This window comes from Halichoerus grypus, chromosome X (assembly GCF_964656455.1).
Source record: "Halichoerus grypus chromosome X, mHalGry1.hap1.1, whole genome shotgun sequence".
Lineage (NCBI taxonomy): Eukaryota > Metazoa > Chordata > Mammalia > Carnivora > Phocidae > Halichoerus > Halichoerus grypus.
In genome coordinates, this window is record NC_135727.1 from 114,858,260 (window position 1) to 114,884,287 (window position 26,028).

The 26,028-nt window shown below is 34.9% G+C and overlaps 1 protein-coding gene across 5 annotated transcripts in view; it reads right to left on the reverse strand.

Moving 5' to 3' along the window:
* Positions 1-26,028, reverse strand: part of CNKSR2 (connector enhancer of kinase suppressor of Ras 2) — a 267,319-nt gene that overhangs the window by 183,256 nt on the left and 58,035 nt on the right. For all 5 annotated transcript variants that reach the window (XM_078064918.1, XM_078064917.1, XM_078064916.1 and 2 more), the window contains exons 3-4: positions 19,787-19,989; positions 3,720-3,807 (exon numbers count right to left, since the gene is read on the reverse strand). In XM_078064918.1, the coding sequence (XP_077921044.1) occupies positions 3,720-3,807; positions 19,787-19,989 (291 nt within the window). The remainder of the gene's footprint in view (positions 1-3,719; positions 3,808-19,786; positions 19,990-26,028) is intronic.

The following is a 26,028-nucleotide window of genomic DNA, read 5'->3' on the forward strand; positions in this document are numbered from 1 at the left end:
ATAAAAAGATGAGACTACAAAATCTGTTTTACCAACAATAACTCATCCACACACACTAGGCTACAATTAAAATATATGGGAGTACTGGAAGATAAAACTGAAATTATGGTAGGACCCTACTCGGAACCCCTTTGAATTCCAAAGAAAGGAGTTTGTAATCAATTTGAAAATCAGAAGAAAATTGCTAAAAGTCACAAAATCAAAGCTGGGCTTTGGGATGATCAGTATGACAATGATAGATTCTATACTTATAAGTAAATTAAATCATGAAGATGTATTTTGTTAAGAGAAATTGGTATCTTAACATTTCCTTTAAGGCACAACAGAAAAGGGGTGCCTGAATGGCTCAGTCGGTTAAGTGTCTGCCTTCGGCTCAGGTCATGGTCCCAGCGTCTTGGGATCAAGTCCCACATCAGGCTCCCTGCTCTGCAGGGAGTCTGCGCCTGTGCTCTCTCTCTCTCTCTCACTCAAATCAGTAAGTAAAATCTTTTTAAAAAGGTACAACAGAAAAGACCTAGTTAAAGTATTTCTGGTCAGGTACAGGTTGGGATGGGGTGGGCAAGGCAAGAGCCAAAACCAGCTGGGTACCGAGGTTTTTGTTCAGAAGCATCTTAAAAGTGACACATGGAACAGGACATGTGACGGGAAAATGAGAGTGAGATAGAAGAACTGTGACAAATGTTACGAGCTGCTGAACTTTAAAAAATAGAAACAGGTAATGTTAGAGCAACATGTCCTATGAAGGGCAAGGCATCCTATTTAAAACAGAGTGTACAGTGGGTGGAGAGTACAGAAGCTTCTTCTACATCTGAGTATATTTGGAGTATTTCATTATTTGGAGGGTTTTCAATAATTCTGTATGTGGTCAAGTCAGAATGTACATACAGTTCAATTTCTGAAAGCATCCCTCTCTACTCTACCTAATGTTTCCTGACCTGTAAACAGAAACACTTAAACCCATTAATGCCTTGAAACAAATTCCTAAGGAGAATGTCAGGCCATACAGTGCAGCTGTTAAAGGTCCTGAGAGCATAAACAAGCCTCTGAGGGCAATATCAGAATGGCATACGTTTATTGTGAAGTAGTTGTCAATAGTAGGTATTCATACATTCTGGAAACAAAAGCTGAACCACTTGTTACCTGGATGGTAGGTTCTTAAAATAGCGGAATGGGTGGGAGTTAGTCATATCTGACATAAACCACACTTTCACCACTGGGCAATCTCTCTACAGGAGATCTTAATTCACTGAAAATCATTTCAGCCATTCTTCTAAATGTAACATTTGAAGGTTAGAACGACAAAAGTATGCTCTGGAACCTGTGAGTTCTAAACAGAGAAAACTCTCCATTTTATGACCTCACTCTATACTTAAGTAAAGCTAATTTTTTTTCAAGATCTCTTTGTTGATCCCCTTTGGATATGGGAAAAGGTTCTGTATTAATTAAGAGAAAATGAATACACCTGAGTACTCTTCCTTAAGATTGTCAAGAAAACATCATAACTGCCATTTAGATTTGCAGTCTTGGTTTATAAAGCAACAGAGAGTTGTCCAATTACTCAAAAGCAAACTTTAAATAGGCTATCCAGGTCCAGATGTTTGGAGGAGACGCAAGAACTGAAAAACACCCACTTTCTGTCATAATTATGCTTGGAAATGAAGTTATCTTGCAAGTTGATATCAGATGGATTGCAGTCTCATAGAACTGACAATAAATAGGAGTTTCTCATGTAAAAAAGTTGAAAAATATACTTTTAATCCTCACATTTAATTGCACCGTATGTCAATTGTTTTGGGTCTCGTGTAAATAAAAAGCTTATATAACAAATATAATAGAGTTATCACAGATCTGGACATGTAGCACTTAATAATTCTTGTTTTATTAGGATTGTTTAATACAGATTGCTACTGAGCACATATCTGTATTAAAAGGCTATGCAAGATTATCATACAAATACTGTATAATATATATCCCTAAATCAAGAGAATTTCTCTCTCATAGTAAAAGGGAAGAAACTAATAATCTGTTATCCACACCTCAAATCTTTGGTTAATGCCTTTAAAAGGAATAGAGCTTTAGAAAATACATTTTTAAGAAATGTCATTGATAACAAAGAGCTATAAGAAAAATAACCCATAGATTATATTATTGCTTTTACCCCTGGGCCCTGGAACAATGTAGGAGAACCAGAATCACCTGAAAAACTAGCAAACATGCAGATTCCTGGGCCCTCCCCACAGTACATTTGGGGTGTATCCCAAGTATCTGAATTTTTAACAGGTTCTCACGTGATGATAATGCTGCTCATCCGCAGACCACGCTGGCCTAGCATTGCCCTAGAACACAGGTCAGCTAAAGATGGCCCATGGGCCAAAATCAACCTGTAGCCTTTTTTGCAAAAAAGTCTTACAAGCACATAGCCACCCGCATCCATTTACACATTGTCTATGGCTGCGTTTGCTCTACAACAGCAGAGCTGAGTAGTTGCAACAGACCCTGATAGCCTGCACTACATAGCTTACAAAACCTAACATACTTAATATCTGATTCTTTTACAAAAAGTTTACGCAAACAATGAATCATGGTGGAACACTACATCAAAAACTAATGATGTAATGTATGGTGATTAACATAACAAAATTAAAAAAAAGAGAAGTTTGTTGACCCTTGTCCTAAAATGCCACTCTTCTCCCCATTATCCAGTTGAGATTTTTGAAATTCGGAACTTGAGTTTACGGCTATCAAATATAAAGACATGCAGTGAGACCATTAGGGTATCTCAAAGCTCATAAAAATGTTCACAATCTCCACGCATGTCTGTGAGTAACCACGAGCTGCTTTTTCACTGCCATGATAGAATCCTGATGAACGTCTGAAGTGTTCCACAATTAAAAGTCACAAAGTTACTCTCCTTCCTATAATTATCCCTGGTAATAAAGGACAGGGAGTAGAAGAATAGATTAAATCATCAACTTCCCTAATAATCTTCTGCTTTTTCTTGTCTGCTTTCTTTCTGCATCGCTGGATAGGTTAACAAATGCTGGTCCCTGAGAACGCAGCGGCAACAGGCTGCCACGAGGGCTTACGCAGCACGGTGACTGCGGGCGTCAGACTTCTCAAATGTGTTTTGTTATTACATTTAATTAAATATTGTAAAATATGTACTAGTCAATTCACCACTATAACGTTTCTCCATATCTTATCCTAGACTTGATTCAAACATTTATATTAGCCACAGCACTCCTGAAGGCATTTGACTTGGGGATCCCTGGGTTGGATAATATTCAAAGTAAAAAACCAGGACATGTAAATAGATCACTGTTGAAAGCTATTATATTTTGTCATATGTGCAATAGATAAGTGAAACTAATAGTTGTACTAATAAAGAACAGTGTCTTAGAGCAAAAGTCTTAGATTGTTATCTAAATGGGGCAATTTCATTTTGTGAAAGGCAGTACAACCCTCCCCACTAAAATGTGAGACTACCAGACCTACCATCTTATAATGATTTCTCTACAGGTTCAGTTTACTTTTACATCTTCTGGTAAATAAAATGCTTGTTTATAGGGTTACATGAATAGTTTCCCAAATGATATATCTGGTTTATTTAGAGCCCCCAAACCAGTATCTTATAAACTATTGGTAAAAAAGAATACTTGGCATTGTTAGAATATGAAATAGAAAATAAATTAACAGAAGTAAAGGTTGTCAGCTAATACCTGTTGCACAATTGTTGTCAATTCCAAGCAGAGCTGTATGACATTATTCCTTGTAACTGAATAGTCTGTGACAGCAGCAAATGGTGACCTATAAAGGGAAAACGAAAATTATGATTAATAGGAAGAGATTTTGAAAAGTCTCCAAATGCAATAGCCTTAAGTTAAGATCTTGAATAATAGGAAATGAGTTGTTCTGAAGTTTACATAGCGATAAAAAATATTCAGGACATATTTTAGAAAAAAATTCAGGAAACAGAAGAGAATTAAATTCAAGAAACATAATGTTTGCTTTTCTTTTTTATTCTTTAAAAATTTATTTATTTATTTTAGAGAAAGAGAGAGAGAGAGTACATGGCAGGGAGGGGCAGAGGGAGAGAGAGAATCTCAAGCAGACTGCCTCAGGGCTTGATCTAACAACCCTGAGCGGAAACCAAGACTTGGACGCATAACTGACAGCACCACCCAGGCGCCCCAAGAAACATAATGTTTGCTTTTCATCAAGTTTCTTTTTTTAGTTCTTAATATTTATTGGTTCTTTGGTACTTATAAGGTCTCTTCACTACATCTAAAATAAAACAAAGGAGTACTTTAGGCAAAGACAATATTTTAGTTTACTTTCAAATGAAGATTCTGAATACAGTATCTTCTTGAAATATTCACAATTCAGAGCTAGTAATGATAGCTAACACTTACTGAGGACTTACTATGTGCCAGGTACTGTTCTAAATGCTTTACATGTAATAAATTATTCTCACAAAAACGCTTGTGTAGTAGGTGCTATTATTATTCCCATTTTACAGATGAGAATGCTGAGATACAAAAAGGTTAAGTGACAACTAGTAAGTGGGAGTAGCTGGTATTCAAACCAAGGAAGTCTGAGCCCACACGCCACAGATTTAAACACTGATATACTGCCTCTATGAACTTACTTACTAGGTTTTATCTTGTACTAAACCAATTATTTATGTCACTTCACATCCTTTTTCAAATAAGGTGGTACATAAATAATAAATATATTCTGGCTTAAGGTTCATATTTACAAGGTTGTCAGAGACAAATAGCAATCTTTTTTATTACCAAGTGTTTTGCCACCAAATGAATTCACAGTGACTTTCCATTACTTTTTATCCACTCTCACCTGTGAATGCCCATCAGGTTTTGTAAGGCCAAAGCTTATAGGATTTGGGAGGCCCAGTTTAATGAAAAGAAAATCACTAATATAAAAAAAGGCACGGAGGTCAAAATTTAGTGAAATTATTGAATCCTTAGTGCTTTAGACCTCCTATTTGATATCTCTTCAGGCAATTTACTAAGAATGCTTATATGGAACTACTTCCCGGTTATAAATAATTTGTTTCTTCTAGGAAACTCTACAACTCAAGCACCTCCCACTCTCACATGGGTCCATAAAAGAGATATCCTTTATTGGTTACATTTTTTAAACCAATTTTTCATTTATGTATTTTTGATGTTGGCCATTCTGTTAGCTATGTAATTTGAAATTCCCCCAAATATTTTTTTAATGTTTTATTTTAATCACCTATTGCTCATCATGACACGTGTACTCCTTAATCCCCATCACCTATTTCACCCATCCCCCCACCCACCTCTCCTTTGGTAACCATCACTTTGTTCTCTATAGTTGAGTCTGTTCCTTCTTTGTCACTTTTTTTCCCCTTTGCTCATTTGTTTTGTTTCTTAAATTCCACACATGAGTGAAATCATATGGGATTAGTTTTTCTCTGACTTCTTTCACTTAGCATTAGATCCTCTAGGTCCATATGTGTTGTTGAAAATGGCAAAATTTCATGCTTATTATGGTGGAATAATAATCAAGTGTATATAAATACCACTTCTCCTTTATCCATTCATCTATCCATGGACACTTCAGTTGCTTCTGTATTTTAGTTATTGTAAGTGCTGCGATAAACATAGGGGTGCCTCTATCTTTTTGAATTAGTATTTTCATATTTTGGGGTAAATAACCAGTAGTGGAACTACTGGATCCTACAGTAATTGTATTTTTAATTTTTTGAGGAATCTCCATACTGTGTCCCACAGTGGCTGCACCAGTTTGCATTCCCACCAACAGTGCCTGAGTGTTCCTTTTTCTCCACATCCTCACCAACACCTGTTGTTTCTTGTGTTGTGTGTTGTTGATCTTAGCCATTCTAACAGGTATGACGTGATATCTCATTGTAGTTTTGATCTGCATTTCTTTGATGATCAGTGATGATGAACATCTTTTCATGTGTCTGTTGGCCATCTGGATGTCTTCTTTGGAAAAATGTCTCTTCATGTCTTCTGCCCATTTTTTAATTGGATTATTTGCTTTCTGAGTGTTGAGTTTTATAAGTTCTTTATATATTTTGGATACTAACCCTTTATCAGATACGTCATTTGCAAATATCTTCTCCCATTCTGTAAGTTGCCTTTTAGTTTTATTGTTTCCTTCACTGTGAGGAAGCTTTTTATTTTGATGTAGTCAGTTTATTTTTGCTTTGGTTTCCCTTGCCTCAGGTGACATATTTAGAAAGAAGTTGCTATGGTCAATGTCAGAGAAATTACTGCCTATGCTCTTTTCTCGGATTTTTATGGTTTCAGATCTCACATTTAGGTCTTTAATCCCTCCAAGGTGTTTTATTTATATTTATGTTATATATTACCTATATCTAATAGTTATCTATATTTCTTGAATGGGTTTCTAATCGGTAATGATGCTGAACATCTTCATGTGCATATTTCCTATCCATATATATACTCTTCAGTGGAATGTCTCCCCACGCCCTTTGCCCATTTGCTGTTTGGATTTTTAGTATTCCTACTATTGAGTTTAGAGAGTTCCTAACACATTTTGTATGCAAGTTCTTTGTTGAACAGGTGAACTGTAATATTTCTTCTCAGTCTATGGCTTGTCTTTCCATCCTCTTAACAGGATCTTTAGCATACCAGGTTTTTAATTTTTATGAGGTCAAACTTGATAATTTTTTCTGGATTATACCTTTAGTCCTATATCTCAGAAAATCTTCACCTGACAGTAAGTCATATTTTCTTATGAAAGTTTTATAGTTTTATGTTTTACCTTTAGATCTGTGGTCCATCTTTGAGTCAATTTTTATATAAGGTGTGAGGCCTGGGTCAAGTTTCACTTTCTCCCCTATGCCTATCCAAGTTCTCCAAAACCATTTGTTGAAAGGCTATCCATTCTCCACTGTCAAAAATCAGCTAACCAGACCTATAAAGGAACAGTCTGGACTCTCTCGGTGTTTATCCAGTCACCAATACCAGTTTTGATGACTATAGTTATGTAACACTTAAAAATGAGTAATTTCTTTTTCAAAATTGATGAATGATTCCAGGTTTTTTTTTTTTTGCTTTAAAATTTTTTTTTAAAGATCTTATTTATTTATTTGACAGAGAGAGAAATAGTGAGAACAGGAACACAAGCAGGGGGAGTGGGAGAGGGAGAAGCAGGCTTTCCGTGGAGCAGGGGGCCTGATGCAGGGCTCGATCCCAGGACCCTGGGATCATGACCTGAGCTGAAGGCAGACGCTTAACGACTGAGCCACCCAGGCACAGCTTTTTTTTTTTGCTTTTAAATATAAACTTAAAAGCATACAGTCTGTGGCTATAAAAAAAATCCTGCTGGAATTTTTATATGAATTTCATGATACCTGTAGGGAGACTTGAGAACTGACATTTTTACTGAAGCTTCCAATCCATGAACACAGTATACAGTATGTATCTCCATTTCTTTATATCTTGTTTGATATCCTCTATCAGTGTTTTATAGTTTTCACATACTGATCCTGTAGATATTTTGCTAAATTTATGTGTAGGCAACTCACTACTTTTGAAGCAACTATAAATTGTACCATATTTTTAATTTTGGTTTCTAGTTATTCATTGTTTAGGAATATAATTTTTGTGTGTGGACTTTGTATCCTACAACCTTGCTATTTACTTATTAGTTCTAACAGATATTTTGTAGATAGCTTGGAATTTTCTAACCAAGGAGATATATATATATATATATATACATATATATATATATATATAATCTGCAAATAGGGGAAGTTTTTTTTTTTCATTCTAATCTCTAGGTCTTTTATTTCCTTTTCTTGCCTAATGTACTAGATGTGACTCCCAATAGATTATTAAATAGGAGGGGTGAGAGCAGATAGTATTACCCTATTCCCAGTCTCAGGAGGAAAGCTTTCAGTATTTCATAATGGAAGTGTAAGTTTAGCTGTTGCATTTTATATATGCTTTATATCAAGTTAAGGTATTACCAGTCTGTTCCTACCTTGCTGCGAATTTTTCTAATGAATGTGTATAGGATTCTACCAAATGCTCTTTATACATTAACTGTTATGATCATATGATTTTCATTCTTTAACCCATTGATGTGGTGGATTACACTGATTTTTTTTAAAGATTTTTAAAATTTATTTGACACAGAGAGACACAGTGAGAAAGGGAACAAGCAGGGGGAGTGGGAGAGGGAGAAGCAGGCTTCCCGCGGAGCAGGGAGCCCGATGCGGCACTCGATCCCGGGACCCTGGGATCATGACCGGAGCGGAAGGCAGACGCTTAATGACTAAGCCACCCAGGCGCCCCTACATTGATTTATTTAAGGCAGCATTTCACACCTGGAATAAATCCTACTTAGTCATGGTATATAATTTTATTTATATATGGTTGGATTTGGTCTACCAATATTTTGTGGAGGATTTTAACATGTAAGTTAAAAAGTTAACATAAGTTCATAAGATACTGGTTGACAGTTTTCTTTTTTTTGTACTCTTTTCATTGAGTATTTGGATTAGGATCATAATCATCTCATAAAATGAGATGGGAAGAATTACCTACTCATCTACCTTCTGGAACATTGTGTGAATTCGTGTTATTTCCTCTTTAAACATATAGTAGAATTCACCAAGGAAATCACCTGGGCCTGGACCTTTTATACCCCACCACAAAAGGTTTCTAAGTACAATTCAAATTCTTTAATACTCAGAGGATTATTCAGAATATCTATTTTATCTTAGGTAAATTTTGGTTTGTGTTTTTCAAGGAATTGGAATTGGTCAATTTCATCTAAGCTGTCAAATTTATGAAGTATTAGTAGTATTCCTTCATGTTCCTTTTATTTTGATCAACTTCTCCACTGTGTTTCTGCTTTCAGCTTCATTGATTTTTAATCCTTTGTCATTATTACCATGTTCCGCTTGCTTTAGGTTTATTTCGTTCTTATTTTTCTATTTTCTTTTATTGTAAGAATACTTATCACAAGATTTATCCTCTTTACAAAACCTTAAGTGTACAAGACGGTATTGTTAACTACAGGTTAACTACAGGTACAATATTTTATAGCAGACCTCTAGAACTTTTTCATCTTGCTTAACTGAAAATTTATACACATTGATTAGCTATTATTTTCCTATTTTCTTAAGATGGAAGCTTAGTTGATTGATGAGATCTTTTTTTATGATATAAGCATTCAGTGCTATAAATTTTCCTTTTATCACTGTTTGTGTGCCACAAAAATTATGATTTGTTCTCTTCTCCTTCTGTTTAATATATTTTTTACTTCTCTTGAGTCTTACTCTTTTAACCATGGATTACATGGAAATGTGTTGTTTGATTTCTAGTTTGATTCCATTATGGTTAAAAATACACTCTAACTCGGGGTGCCTGGGTGGCTCAGTCGTTAAGCGTCTGCCTTCGGCTCAGGTCATGATCCCAGGGTCCTGGGATCGAGCCCCGCATCGGGCTCCTTGCTCTGAGGGAAGCCTGCTTCTCTCTCTACCACTCCCTTGCTTGTGTTCCTGCTCTCGCTCTCTCTCTCTCTGTCAAATGAATAAATAAAATCTTTAAAAAAAATATACTCTAACTGGATTTTAATTCTTTCAAATGTGTCAAAGTATGCTTTATGATGCAGATGTGGTCTATCTTGGTGAATGTTTCAATGGGCACTTGAAAAGAATTTGTATTCTGCTTTTGTTGGATGAAGTACTCTAAAAATGTCAATTATGTAATGTTGTTTAGTGGTGGTATTCAGTTCTTCTAATCCTTGCTGACTTTATGTCTGGTAGTTTTATCAATATCAAGAGAGTGGATATGAAGTATCCAATTATGGGGGGGGTGGGAGGGATGGGGTGACTGGACACTGGGGAGGGTATGTGTTCTGGTAAGCGCTGTGAATTGTGCAATACTGTTGAATCTCAGATCTGTACCTCTGAAACAAATAATGCAATATATGTTAAGAAAGAAAAAAAGAAGAAGAAGAATGTAGCAGGAGGGGAAGAATGAAGGGGGGGAAATCGGAGGGGGAGAAGAACCATGAGAGACAATGGACTCTGAAAAACAAACTGAGGGTTCTAGAGGGGAGGGGGTTGGGAGGATGGGTTAGCCTGGTGATGGGTATTGAGGAGGGCACGTTCTGCATGGAGCACTGGGTGTTATGCACAAACAATGAATCATGGAACACTATATCTAAAACTAATGATGTAATGTATGGGGATTAACATAACAATAAAAAAATTAAAAAAAAAATGAAGTATCCAATTATAACTGTGGATCTGTTTTTTCTTCTTGTTCCATCAGTTTTTACTTCAGAGCTCTGACGTTTGGTACATACATCTTATCAGCAATTTCTGTGTCGTCTCTTTTGAAATGTCTATGTGCTCATCCATTATATTTTGGTATTTTTAAAATACGAAGGTAATAGTCACATAGTACAGATTAACACTCTGCTTCTCATATGTTTGTTGCAAGTATTTATTTTTCCAAGTTTGTCATCTGTCTTATACTTTGTCACATTTTTCAGTTTTATGTAGTGAAAGTCAATTGGGATATTCATTTGTATTTTATTCCATATTTTTAATACTTAAGTCTTTCTACATCTAGCAATCATTTTTTGTCTATATTTTCTCATGGGTTTATTTTCCACTTAAATAAAAGATATACTTAAAATTTTTTAGAAACAACAGGTAGTGTTCTATCATTATTTTCCAAAGGTTTTACCAGGTGTCCCGATACTATTTATTAAATGACCCTTTTTTTCTCCAGTGTTTTTAACATATTGTTTTCTAAATAATCCTATATGCCATAGCCTATTATAGGCTGTCTTCCACTAATCTACATTCCAAAACTCAGTGTATTTATCACCATAATTTACTAAAACAGACATTAAGAATTCAAATAAAGTTAATTGGAAAAAATATGTAATTAATTAATCTACGTTCTCATTTTTAAAAAGTTAACCTCTTTGTGAGGAACCAGCTTTAAAAAATCTATTCTTATGGAAGTTTTCTAAAACTGGATTGTAGAGATGTTGCAAAGGTGTATCTAAATTTACTAAAACTCATTAAACTGTACACCTAAAATGGGTGAATTTTATAGAATGTAAATTAGGCCTCAATAAAACTATTTTTAAAAAAGATGTAAAATATAAACACTTCTAAGACAAATCATTTTTAAAAAGTAACTAAAGGCCATTTTTGCTGCACTGAAGCATAAAAATTGGCATTTTAATTAAGAATTCAACATGCTTCTGGCAAGAGTAGAAAGAGTTTAGGTTCCTAGGTTTGAAAAGGTCAAAGTCTGTTAATAAAATCTAAAAACTTCATTCAAAAGTAATAAGATGAAATATAGCATTATTTTTCCCATAAATTTGATCTTCAAAATATATAAAAGGAAAAATCTATTTGATGACTGAATGCCTATAGCAAACTGAATTCTAAGGCATGTTTTCCACTTTCCTGACCATTCATATTTCAAGTAAGACAAGTTTCTAGCTCAAGATTAAATGTCAAGAAAACTGGGGGGAAAACTCTAAACATACACCAAAGAAAACACTGATTTTTCTCTTGTAGTGAATTCCCCTAAAGTTTTTATTTTAAAGGCAGATCATGTATAACCATACTAAAGAACACTTATCCTGAAGATATTAATGTTTGGTATGATTATTTTGGCTATACACATATGTAAATAAATGAAGACCGACAGACAGGGTTCCAATCTTTGTGAGTTACCAAAGATGATTACTCAATCATGACTTAATGATCATCTAGATAAAGAAATAGATCTCTGTAGAGTGCATGAGCACAACCAGTTCATAAACAAAACAAAAAAAAGAGAAGTTTACTCTTCAGTCTGGAAACAAACAAACAAACAAAAAAACCCCAAGCTAGAGCTCAGGCTACTTACAAAAAAGAACACAGTGACTCCAAGTAAAGGAAATTAAATTCATGGCAGGAAAGCTTTCTGATGCCAGCAAATTTAAAAAAAAAATCCTTGGCTCATCAATAAACAGCCATTACAGGAACTATCCTATTCAGATCTTAAAAATTAAGCAACTGTTCCTCTTAAATCACCATATGGATAATAAAGTGCTTATAACTCTTTCGAGTGCAAAGGTTTATGACCCTATAAGAAAGTATTCTTTTGTATGTTCTTTTCAAACAAAAGTATTACATTTATGGAAAAGTTATTAATGATTCAGAAATGCTAAACAAATTAGAAGCCAATAAGGAAAGCTAAAAAGCTAAGAAGTTAATAAGGATATCTGGAATGCCTTACTATTTCTCAGGTTGGCACTGCTGAGCCTGAGTGCAGTCCATGCACAGTGACAGTTCTAACATTAGTGCTTATCTCTGCAACAAGAGGTGCCAAATGAGAGCAGTGAGCATGTGAGAGGAAAGAAGACCAAGCAACAATGGACAACAGTATCTGGTAGTGTCTGAGGTAGATTGGTTTTTGTAATTTTTTTCCTGGTATACAATTAGTTTTTGTCCTATAGTTTACCATCATGGAAGAAGAAATCAGTTCAACCATTTTTTTTGGATAAGGCAAAAGATTTCAAAGAAAATATTTTTGCCTTGTCACTTTACTCTTGTGCCTTAAACATTTAAAAGGTTTTCAATGACATAAAAAGATATCTCCTTGATCTCTTCAAAATAGAATAGCCTTGAAAGGTATTTTAGAAATAATTAGAATTAGGTGTTAATGCTAAAATATGAGAGGAAATAATGAACTTTCACTATAAGTAACAAAATTAACTTTTTCTATAAATAATACTTATGAACATTGTTAATGATGTTACTGTACAACGTGATATATACAGTGATCTGTAAACCTCCAAGTATAGATTGACTTGGCAAAGCCATATAAAACCACAGGAAAGATGAGGTGTGAAGAACAGCAGGATGTAGGTTAAAAATAGACAAGTAAACCATGCATTGAAAATAAACAGTAAAGCTACCAAATGTGATTCATCTCAGAAGTTTTTCCTCTGGGAAAGTCTGCTACTTCATTCAAGTAAATATTTAAAATGGGAGAACAAAAAAGCAATTTTGTTACCCTTAGATTTTGTATGACTTAAGAAATGTAAAGAGCTGTTTTTTTTTTATTATGTTCAGTTAGCCATCATATAGTACATCATTAGTTTTTGATGTAGTGTTCAATGATTCATTAGTTGTGTATACCAACCTGTGCTCATCACATCACATGCCCTCCTTAATACCCATCACCTGGCTGCCCCAAACCCCCACCCCCTCCCTTCTGACTCTCAGTTTGTTTCCTGGAGTCCAGAGTCTCTCATGGTTGGTCTCCCTCTCTGATTTCTTCCCCTTCAGTTTTCCCTCCCTTCCCCTATGGTCCTCTGTGCTATTCCTTATGTTCCACATATGAGTGTCAGATGCCCCTCAACAGATGACTGGTTTTTGAAAATGAATTTTATTTGAATGAAAGCTCCACTGAAATTGAAGGTTTTGTGAATTATAAACATTTCCCCCCTAACTTTTAAGTCTCAAACATTCAAAAGGTTGGGGCGCCTGGGTGGCTCAGTTAGTTAAGCGACTGCCTTCGGCTCAGGTCATGATCCTGGAGTCCCGGGATTGGGTCCGCATCAGGCTCCCTGCTCAGCGGGGAGTCTGCTTCTCTCTCTGACCCTACCCCCTCTCATGTGCTCTCTCTCTCTCTCTCTCATTCTCACTCTCTCAAATAAATAAATAAAATCTTTAAAAAAAAAATTCAAAAGGTTTTTACTTTTTTTTTTGAGAGAGAGAGATAGAGCACGTGCGTGCGAGCAGGGGTGGTGGCAGAGAGAGAGAGGGAAAGAGAGAGAATCTTAATTAGGCCTCATGCCCAGAGCAGAGTCCCATGCAGGGCTCAATCTCAGCCCTGAGGTAATCACCAGAGCCGAAATCAAGAGTCAGATGCTTAACCGACTGAGCCACCCAGGAGCCCCAAAAGGTTTTCAATGATATTAAAAGATATCTCATTGATGCCTTCAAAGTAGAATGCTAACTAAATTTTCTATAAATAAAAATTCTATATAGTGATTTTTAAGTATCCAGGCCAAAACCAGAAAAGTGACACTCTTGTTTAGCACTCGAAGAGAAATACCAAAATGAAAATAAATGTTTATATATGCTGCATTCCTAAGAATAAGTTCCTCAAAATATTTAATTATTAGTCAACATTTAAAAAGGAGATGTAGCATGCTAGACAAATGACTTTAGGCAAGTTACTTACTGTTTCATATGTAAAATGGGGATGATACCTGCTTTATGAGAATTTAGTGAGTTGATATATATGAAGCATCTAGTTCAGTATCTACAACTAAATTAAAGGTTTTCACCTATTCTTTCTTTTCCTTTCTTCCCTTTCAAGTGACATAAAATAAAAATTGCAATAAACCCATATCATATTGCTATGCATGCAAGTTCTCCCCAAAATGCAATAGAAAATTTAATGCCAAAATATTTATCACTGTTTCTTTAAATTAAAATAAATCTACACCTACAGATCAAAATATTAAGAATTTTTGGTCAATGTCATTTCTATGGAACTTTTATAATTAAGTACCTAAGTTCTAAGTTCTTCAAAACAAACAAAAATAAACAAGACAGGACACATTCTTACCTTTTATAATGAAAGCATAAAGAGATTAGTTTTCCTCTTACACTGTTGGTGGGAATGCAAGCTGGTATAGCCACTTTGGAAAACAGTGTGGAGGTTCCTCAAAAAATTAAAAATAGAGCTACCCTATGACCCAGCAATTGCACTCCTGGGTATTTACCCCAAAGACACAGATGTAGTGAAAAGAAGGGCCATATGCACCCCAATGTTCATAGCAGCAATGTCCACAATAGCCAAACTGTGGAAAGAGCCGAGATGCCCTTCAACAGATGAATGGATAAAGATGTGGTCCATATATACAATGGAATATTACTCAGCCATCAGAAAGGATGAATACCCAACTTTTACATTAACATGGATGGGACTGGAGGAGATTATGCTAAGTGAAATAAGTCAAGCAGAGAAAGTCAATTATCATATGGTTTCACTTATTTGTGGAACATAAGGAATAACATGGAGGACATTAGGAGAAGGAAGGGAAAAATGAATGGGGGGGAAATCGGAGGGAGAGATGAACCATGAGAGACTATGGACTCTGAGAAACAGACAGGGTTTTAGAGGGGAGGGGGGAGGGGGGATTGGTAGCCCGGTGATGGGTATTAAGGAGGGCACATACTGCATGGAGCACTGGGTGTTATATGAAAACAATGGATCGTGGATCACTACATCAAAAACTAATGATGTATGGTGACTAACATAACATAATAAAATTTAAAAAATAAAAAAAAGAGATTAGTTTTGTTCTAGAACTTAAAAAAACTAAATTTATTTAGAGAAGGGGTAGAGAGTTAAATAATGATTCTACAAGTAACTAACAAATGTTGTTAGTGTTCATCCTTTGATGTTATTTAGAAGGAAATAAGTTGGATATATTCCTCATATGGCTTTGGTGAACAAGGTCAATTAATTATAGAGTATTAGTGCTTAGAAGAGAACTTCAAATTCTGCAGGTTTTACATCCTATTCTAAAAAGAAAATAAAAACAAAAGTTAAGGTTCAAGATTACCCAGGACTAAGAGGCAGAGCTGAAATTCAACTCTTTCTCAGCCTTCTGCTCCTTTGCACTATTTCATGATGCATTTTGGCCAGGATTCACAATAATGACCATGGAGAACACTGCTCTTTTGGCTATTCTAACAATGATTAATGTGTTTTGTTTTCTGTGTAGCTTGTAGGACACAATGAAACAAGAGGACATATGAAGTGTTGTCTTGTGTTCTTGCTGCTACCTAGAAAACATTTTTTTTCTTTGAAAAGAATAAAAATATAACCTAAATACACACCCACTAATAATCTCTGATAAAAGTCTGGGTTACTGTCAGGAAAACAAACAGCCTAAACATTTTACCTTGCATAGTTACAGAAAAAGTCCTATTATATTTAAATTGATTTCAGGACCTTCTGAAATTTATATTAGCCAAGGAACAGTTAAGATATTCATATAATCCGTGGCAGAGGAGGAAGCAAAGTTAAACTCCCAAATATAGAAGTAGTATTCATCATTAACCTCTCTTCTTTCCTATCACCACTAAAAGATTAAGAATCTATGAAAAAGGGAAGTTAACATTACACAAACTGTTCTGAACTACAAACAATTTCAGAAAAAAATTTCTTCAAAGAGGAATTCTCACTTACCTTTAATTCATAACCAACTCATGCATTCCAGTTTTCATGACTTCTAAATAAAATCACTAACCCGTTGCTAGTACGGTCACATATATCCTGATTCCCTCATTCACTACACACTTTCAGTCCTCAACCTACCTAATCACTCAGCAGCATTTGATCCTACTCACCACTTCCTTTCCCCCCTAAAACTCTTTACTCCCATCTTAAATGTTCTCAGAAAAAAAGGTAATTATATGAGGTGATGGATGTATTAGCTAACCTTACTGTGGTAATCATTTCACAATATATATGTGTATCAAATCATCATGCTGTACACCTTAAACTTACATAGTTATTTGTCAATTACAGCTCAATAAAGTTGGAAAAAATAAAATACTTAAATCTCAAAAAAAAAAAAAAAAACCCGAACAACCCACAAACAAACAAACAAACAAAAACCTCTTTACTACCTTTGCTTCCATGACACCACTCTCATCTAATTCTCTCCTACCTCTTTGGTTATGCCTTCTCATTTTTTTTCCCACAAGCAGCACTTCTACTCATCCTTCAGTTGTTGGTGGTTCACAGAGCTCACTCCTTATCCCAGTTCTCTTCATTTACTCAAAAATACTTATTGAGCACCCACTATAGGCCAGGAACTCTTCTAGATAATTGTGACAGCAGTGAACAAATCAGATGAATATCCCTGCTCTCTTGAAGCATACATCATATAATCAGACAAAAAAATAATACATAAGTAAATGATATAGTGTTAGAAAGGTATAAGTCGTACAGAAGACAAACAGAGCAGAATAAAAGGAATCCATTCTAAAACTCTCCTTAGACCACCATATTAATACATCCATGACTTTATCACCTATATTTTAACTATTCCCAAATCTCTATCGGTCATATATTTTTTCTGAGCAGCAGTACTCTAAAGACCTTTTCACAATTTATCATGCCTCACACTCAACTCAACATTCATCTTCCACCATAACTTATTCCTGTTTTGATAATGGCAATAACCATCCACTGGGCCAGCCAAGTCAAATACCTAGATGCCTCCTGTAGTCTATAGATCTTACCTGTCCCAGAATCTTATTTATCTGCATAAATATCTCTAACATTCTTCTATTCTCACTTCTGCTCCTCTAATTAAAAACCTCAGTAAATAGGAGAATCAACTCTGTTGTCTGATGCCTGGGCTGAATCATAGTTCCACCGTTTACTTACCATTTGGTTTTGAATTTAACCTCTGTAAGTGCTAGTTTTCCTATCTGTAAAATGAAGACAACACTCCTAGGTTTGCTTTGATTAAATGAATGTGGCTGGAAGTATTAGCATCAAAATCGTCAACAGTAGCAGCAGCATGATTAATTCCTAAAATAGCCTCTTAAGTTAGTTTTCCTTCTTCCATCCTTACCCTTCTTTAATTTTTCCCAACACTACATACAGCCCTAGTAACCATCAAGATCCACAGGCCTAAACACAATGACCCTACTAAACAGGTTCCAAAGGCCTTTGGCATAAGTCCAAATGCCTTAGCATGTAAGAAAATTCTTTTATCCTTCTTTCCTTTTTAAAACTTAAGCTTGCTAAAGTATCATCATTATAGGCAAGCCAGCCTGGAGCTGAACTTTTCTGTGAAAGATCTTCAAAATATAAACTTCAGTTTCTTTTTTCAATTTACAGTTTCAGCAGATGATTTTAAAGTTATCACAAAGTTGTCTTTTTTTTTCTTCTAAGTACATATTTCATTTTTATGGTCAAAATATTAAATGGCCTTTGATTTAATCAATCACCATGGTATGATGGAATACAAAATAAGCATTGTGAAAACCTTTGCAGCAATGGAAGCCAAACAGATGATTTAAATTATTTCCTTCAGGCTTTTTATCACATTTTCTCTTCCTATGAAACAAACACAAAACACCATTGATTGACTTCATGGATTGTTATGTGGCTGTTTGTATATGTTTTTGTATGTGTGTGTATACTCATATGTGTTTGTAGGTGAACTGGCACTTACTAAAAGCATCTTCTTAGATGATTAAAAAAATGTCACCATAAAAAATTATGTAATACAATAAAATGTCAGAAACTATCATAGTGTTCTAGAAGCTATTTATATGATTTTGTAAAAAGCCATATCTGCCACTAAAAAGTAAAAACATTCTATTATTCATTTATTTGACAAGTACTAGTGTGAAAAGAACATAAAATGAAATTTACTAAATACAATTACTGAGGTAAAGCAAATTCACAATTATAGAGCAGGTCATAGTGTAAGAGGATAAACTAAAATGGAGTATGTGTTCTTTAAGCTTTATAATTACTGAGAAGCCTTCTGAAACAAATATATTACATTACTTAAGGACTAAGCCATATTTTAAATATATTTTACTTATTGACCATTATGAAACTTGCAGAATTTATATAATTAAAGTGCAACTACTTTAAACATTGATAAAAGTAGTTTAGACAATTATGAGAATTAAATTTTAATAATGTCATAATGCAAAAGAAATATGCTGTCTACCAATTAATTATCAAAAAGCTAATAACCCAGGGCTTAATATTAAGATTTGGATTTAGTATCATCATATTATATGTTATTATTAATATATATAAATTTAGATAATATGAAGTTAAATTATCTTAACTTTTACCTTAAAAATACAAATATTTTATTTTTAAGGCCTCAGATTTTTAAAAAGCCAAAATATTATATATAATGTATATCCCACTGACATTTACTCAAGAAAGAATTCTAGTAAAATTGTATATTACCAGAGTTTCTTATGAGAATAAAATGTACTCTAAAATTTGGTTATTTAACCACCATAACATAGTACATATCCCTTATAAAAAAAATTCTAAAAATGAAAGTAAAGAGCTTAATTTTTTTAAAAAATTGTAATTTGTTTTACCATTACAATGTTTAATCACATATTTTAATATTTTTTTCATTTTATATCATGAAAACTTTTGTTATCTTATGTGTTCCTAGACAAATAAAAATTAACTAGAAAAAATCTAAAACTCTGTTTATGATATTCAAGATTGTGCAATGTGAGTAATAATAAAGAATGAATTTAGCAAGGTAAGGAGACATGCACTACATACTATTAAAGTGTCAGTGTCTAATTAGCCATTGAAAACAGTAAATAGAATCCTAATGCTCACACCCTTAAATATGACCAATTAATACAATGAATAAAGAAAATTAGGAGATAAAACAGTACTATCAATCTTGTTATGACAGCCAAAAATGACTTTGCTTGTAAAGCAGTTAAGGTATTCTGAAATTGTCAGGGACTAATTATTAATTGGCTACTTAGATATAAAAATTTACAAATGATTAATGTCTATTTGATGATACCCCTATATTGTGATGAATCATAATTAGACATTTGTAACTTGATATTCCTATATCTGTCCAATTCTTTCACAAGAACACATGAAATACTGTTATATTCAAGATAGTGTCGAGGAGGATTACTTATGAAACATGTGGAAGATTTTACCTGTCCAACCAGGCAAGCAGACTCTTGGCTGCTCCTATCAGATCCACAACCGAAGTCAGAAAGTCATTTGGCAATTTTCGGCTGGTTCTCCCATCATAATGGCCACTCCTTCTCCTCCCTGTTATAAAATTCTGTAGATTTTTGGCAGATGCATTCAGCTTGTGAGAAAGGGTTTTTAGATTTTCTGTTTCCAAGCCATAATTCTGAATTATAAAAAGAGAGAAAACAAATATACTTGAAGTCAATATTATATTCATTCACTAAAATATTTACTAAGTATGTTACTATGTACAGGCAACAGAATTAGTATTAAGTTACAAATGACTAAGGTAGGATTCCTGGCCTAGCAGAGCCCACAGTCAAGTGAGGATCTGGGCAAATGTAAGATAAACAAATTACAATAAAATGTGTTAAATGCTAATATGAACATGAAAAGATGAGGGCATTATATCTTGGAAATATACCACGCAAGAAATAAAGATTATTAGGACTCATAAGTGTTTTTTTAAACCCAAACTTACGTTCATTTACTTGTGAAAATCATTTTTATCAGTAATTATTTTTTTATTAAAAGATTTTATTTATTTGAGAGAGAGAGGGTGCATGCAAGCGTGAGCTAGGGGTGGGGCAGAGGGAGAGGGAGAAGCAGGCTCCAGGGAGCCCGACACGAGGGCTCAATCCCAGGACTCCGATTGGGATCATGACCCCAGCTGAAGGCAGACATTAACTGGCTGAGCTACCCAGGCACCCCAGTAATTATTTTTTATTATCTATTCTATTAGCATATGCATAGTCATGAATGTAGATGCTATGAAAAATTCTGCTTTCCCAAAGTGAGCAAAGAAAGCACAAGCTAACGATAAAATGAAAAAGAAACAAATCATATGCAATATAGCTTTATTCTGTGTCCTCTCCATAATGACTCACATAAGAACTTCTTCTATAATATGGTACCAGAAAAAAACTCTAATTTCTCAGTGGAACCAATACACTTTTTCCTTTTTATAATACAAATTATGAAACTGAACTTATTTTTATTTTTTGTCATGGCTGCACTAGCTCACAGTCAATTACGAAGCACATGGAAAACAATCATACTGGCTTTTTGCTAAGTTTGTTTTCTTATATTTCCTTGGTCTCATTTTTGAATTTGCAGTAATATTTACTATTTCACCTTAAATATTGTGTCTATAAATTAATGTAGAAAGAAGTTATATGAATCAATATAAATAGCTTTTTATTTTATTTTATTTTATTTTTTTTAAGATTTTATTTATTTGACAGAGAGACACAGCGAGAGAGGGAACACAAGCAGAGGGAGTGGGAGAGGGAGAAGCAGGCCTCCCGCCGAGCAGGGAGCCCGATGCGGGGCTCGATCCCAGGACCCCGGGATCACGACCTGAGCCGAAGGCAGACGCTCAACGACTGAGCCACCCAGGCGCCCCATAAATAGCTTTTTTAAAAAAAAAACACACACACATTCAATACAAAACACTCTAAGATCTCCACAAATAAACTTTAGGGACAGATTTCATAAGTTACAATTAAATTTTAAAAGAGCTAATTGTGAGTTGTAAAACACCTCCAAGAAAGGCTGGTTAACCTGCTCAAAAGATGACTTTCATCAAATTACTTAGCAGCATGTATGTTATCATCATGTGTAAAATTAAAAGTATTATTACCTTATAGTAAAATCATAAAACCCAAAGAATTTTAGTTAGTTTCTGAAGCCCAAATGAATTCTAAGTTTGATTTATCCTCCTTTTAGAGTTGAGGACAATGAGGCACAGGGATTTTCTCTGTGCTTACAGAGCTTAGAGTAGACAGAGTTCAGAATGGGACTACAAGTCACAAGGCCATATGTGAGGGGATATTTAAGCAAAATGGTAGATAAAATACTAGGGGTATGAAAAAGGGAAGCAAATGGCACAATATATTTAGCTGTATTAAGTCAACAACCACTGGGTAACTATGAAATTTAAGTTTATTTCTTCTATGGTAATTTAAGAAAAGAAACTTGGAGGAGAAAAAAAAAAAGGACTAGTGGAGGGTTTGGACACATAAACATTAAAAACCAAGTATGTATAAATAAATACCAAAGTTATGTATGTTACCATTGAAGGTCTCATAGTGATAAAAGTCTGAATGTTCTTTGCTAAAAATTTACATTTTTTATTAAAGAACATTCCTTTTGGAGCCATGGATCTCTTTTTTTAAAGAAACATAGTATATTAAATATTCAGTACTAAATTTGAATGGCAATATTCTCTTAAGTCAAAACGTTTTGTTTGCACAAATAAAACAACATTCTATTCAGATTCTCTTGCATCTGAGCATGGATTATCTGTGAAACATTTGGGAGATTTTATCCAGCTTGTCAGTATATTAAGAAGGAAATCCTTTTGAGGCGCCTGGGTGGCTCAGTCATTAAGTGTCTGCCTCTGCCTTTGGCTCAGGTCATGATTCCAGGGTCCTGGGATTGAGCCCCGCAATGGGCTCCCTGCTCTGCGGGGAGCCTGCTTCTCCCTCTCCCACTCCCCTTGCTTGTGTTCCCTCTCTCGCTGTGTCTCTCTCTGTCAAATAAATAAATAAAATATTTTAAAAAAAGAAGGAAATCTTTTTATAAGTTTATTAAAGATATTCTCTAATGACTAGATAAGAACAATTTATAATTATATCAACTTATTTTTTAATTTGGCTTGAAACAACAGAAATTTTTTCTCATACTTTGGAGATCAGAAATCCAAAATCACTACCACTGGGCTAAAATCACAGTGTTGGCAGGTCCATGCTTCGTCAGAAGGCTCTGATCCCTGCCTCAAGAAGAATCTGGTGGCTGTTGACATTCCTTGATTTGTGGCCATTATAACTCCTGTCTCTGCCTCTGAGGTCACATGGCCACCTCTTCGGTGTGTACCAAATCCCCCTCTGCCTCTCCTTCATGAGGACATTTGTGATTGGAGTTGGGGCCCACCTGGATAATCAAAAATAATCTCCCCCCGTAAAGATCTTTAATCACATCTGAATATGCACTTCACTCACTCGCTGGAGGAAGGGAAAGGCCTTCTCCAAGGTCAGGAACATGTGCTGGTCCCCTCCAAAGTTCATTCTCAACTGCCCTTTGGAGACTATATGAACTAAATTTTTTAAAAAGATTTTATTTATTTGACAGAGAGAGAGCACAAGCAGGTGGAATAGCAGGCAGAGGGAGAGGGAGAAGCAGGCTCCCCACTGAGCAAGGAGCCCGATGTGGGATTCGATCCCAGGACCCTGGGATCATGACCTGAGCCGAAGGCAGTTGCTTAACCAACTGAGCCACCCAGGCGACCCTGTATGAACTAAATTTCAATGACACATCTGAAGTGCTTTCCCGAAAGTATTTTCAGAAGTTTTCCCCTGTGTTAAAGCATCTTCCCTGAAGTATAAAAGTATTCTCATTTTTAATTTTTGTGTATTAATGATTTTCATGAGGAAACATTTGTTTATAAACATAATAATTTCTTAGAGAAGCTCAAATGATAATAGTTCATTAGAGAGGAAACTAATCAATCAACCTGTAATGTAACTTTCATTCTATAGCCATTAGTTGCCATACAACATTAATTTCTCTTTATATATAACACTAGCATCTCAATATTTTCTTAGAAAAGGTCAGAATAATTTAAAAAGAATAATACACATCTTATAAATAAAAATATGAAGGCAAAGTAAAAATACTTTGAAGCCTTCAAAATTTAAGATAATACTAAAATTATTTTTTAAAATACAACTCAAGAATTAGGGAATAAAAAAATCTTGTGGAAAAAACCTTTGGAAGCATACCCTGAGAGAACTTCTCCTAACGTGGAAACCTACTAAAGAAATACCCTACATGGACCAGAGATGAAAAATGAGGACAGTGGAATGCAGTGGGCAAGAAGAGACAAAAGATATGTAGTAGAGGATGGAGAGGGAAATTCTTAAAACTAATTCTAGTTAAACCAATAAAAATAAATAAAATAAAACTAGTTAAACCAATAACTCAAAAGCATTTTTAAGAAAATTTTCTAAGACCATGGGGCGCCTGGGTGGCTCAGTCAGTTAAGTGTCCGACTCTCGATCTCAGGTCAGGTCTTGATCTCAGGGTTTTGAGTTCAAGCCCCAAGTTGGGGCTTAAGTTAATAAAAAGGAAGAAAATTCTGTAAGACTATAAAAATAGGTTAGAAGCTCGTCTGTATACAAGTGTCTATGTGGTACTATTTTAACACAAGGGATAGATTAGTTGATCTCAAGTTAATTTTTATCATCAAAGTTCTCAATTCTAAGTAGCTCAAAATCAGTTACTGACAACACATAGATCTTATTTCCTTCATGAAAGCAGATGGTGTGCTGTGTCTCACTAAGTCACCAGTAAATCATGCTCCTGTGCCTACTACATCAAGAAGTGACAAGTGAATGATGCACCCCTTTGCTTTGGTCCAGAAGTATGCAGACAATAAGTACTGACTCAAATTTTATTTTTTAAAAGTTTTTATTTAAATTCCAGTTAGTTAACATACAGTGTTATATTAGTTTCAGGCATACAGTATAGTGATTCAACAGTTCCATACATCACCCTGTGCTCATCACAACAAGTGCACTCCTTAACCCCCATCACCTATTTCACCCATCCTCCCACCCACCACCCCTCTGGTAACCATCAGTTTGTTCTCTACAGTTAAGAGTCTTTTTTGATTTGTCTCTCCTCTCTCTTATTTTTGTCCCTTTGATTGTTTTGCTTCTTAAATTCCACATATGAGTGAAATCATATGGTATTTTTCTTTCTCTGACTTACTCCACTTAGCATAATACACTCTAGTTCATCCACATAGTTGGGAATGGAAAGATTTCATTCTTTTCCTTATTTTTATTATTTTTATTTAAATTCAATTAGCCAACATATAGTACATCATTAGTTTCAGATGTAGGATGTAATAATTCATCAGTTGCATATAACACCCAGTGCTCACATCACATGCCCTCCTTAATGCCCATCACCCAATTTCCCCAACCTCTCCCACCTCCCCTCCAGCAACCCTCAGTTTGTTTCCTATAGTTAAGAATCTCTTGATTCCATTCTTCTTGATGGCTGAGTTAATATTTCATTGTATATACACAGCACTTCTGTATCCATTCACCAGTCGATGGACAATTGGGCTCTTTCCATAATTTGGCTATTTAGATAATGCTGATCTAAACATCAGGGTGCACGAATCCCTTTGAATTAGTATTTTTGTATTCTTTGGGTAAATACCTAGTAATGTGATTGCTGGATCATAGAGTAGTTCTATTTTTAACTTATTGAGGAACCTTTACACTGTTTTCCAGAGTGGCTGCCCAGTTTGCATTCCCACCAACAGTGCAGGTTTCCCTTTTCTCCACATCCTTGCCAACACTTCTTGTTTCCCGTGTCGTTGATTTTTGCCATTCTGACAGGTGTGAGGTGGTATCTCATTGTAGTTTTGATTTGCATTTCCCTGATGATCAGTGATGTTGAGCATTTTTTCATGTGTCTGTTGGCCATCTGGATGTCTTCTTCGGAAAAATGTCTCTTCATGTCTTCTGCCCATTTTTTAATTGGATTATTTGTTTTTTGAGTGTTGAGTTTTGTAAGTTCTTTATATATTTTGGATACTAACCCTTTGTCAGATATGTCATTTGCAATTATTTCCTCATTCTATAGGTTGCCTTTTAGTTTTGTTGATTGTATCCTTTACTGTGCAGAAGCTTTTTATCTTGCTGAAATCCCAATAGTTTATTTTTCCTTTTCTTTCCCTTACCTCAGGAGACATACCTCTAAAGAAGTTGCTATGGCTGATGTCAAAGAGGTTACTACCTATGTTGTCCTCTAGATTTTTTATGGTTTCAGGTCTCATATTTGGGTATTTAATCCATTTTGAGTTTATTTGTGTGTAGGGTCTCAGAAAGTGGTCCAGTTTCATTCTTTTGCATGTTGCTGTTCAGTTTTCCCAACACTATTTGTTGAAGAGACTTTTTTCCCATTGGATATTCTTTTCCTGCTTTATCAAAGACTGATGGGCCATACAGTTGTGGGTTTACTTCTGGGTTTTTTATTCTGTTCCATTGATCTATATGTCTGTTTTTGTGCCAGTACCATACTGTCTTGATGACTACAGCTTTGTAATATAACTTAAAGTCTGGAATTGTGACGCCTCCAGCATTGCTTTTCTTTTTCAGGATAGCTCTGGTTATTCGGGGTCTTT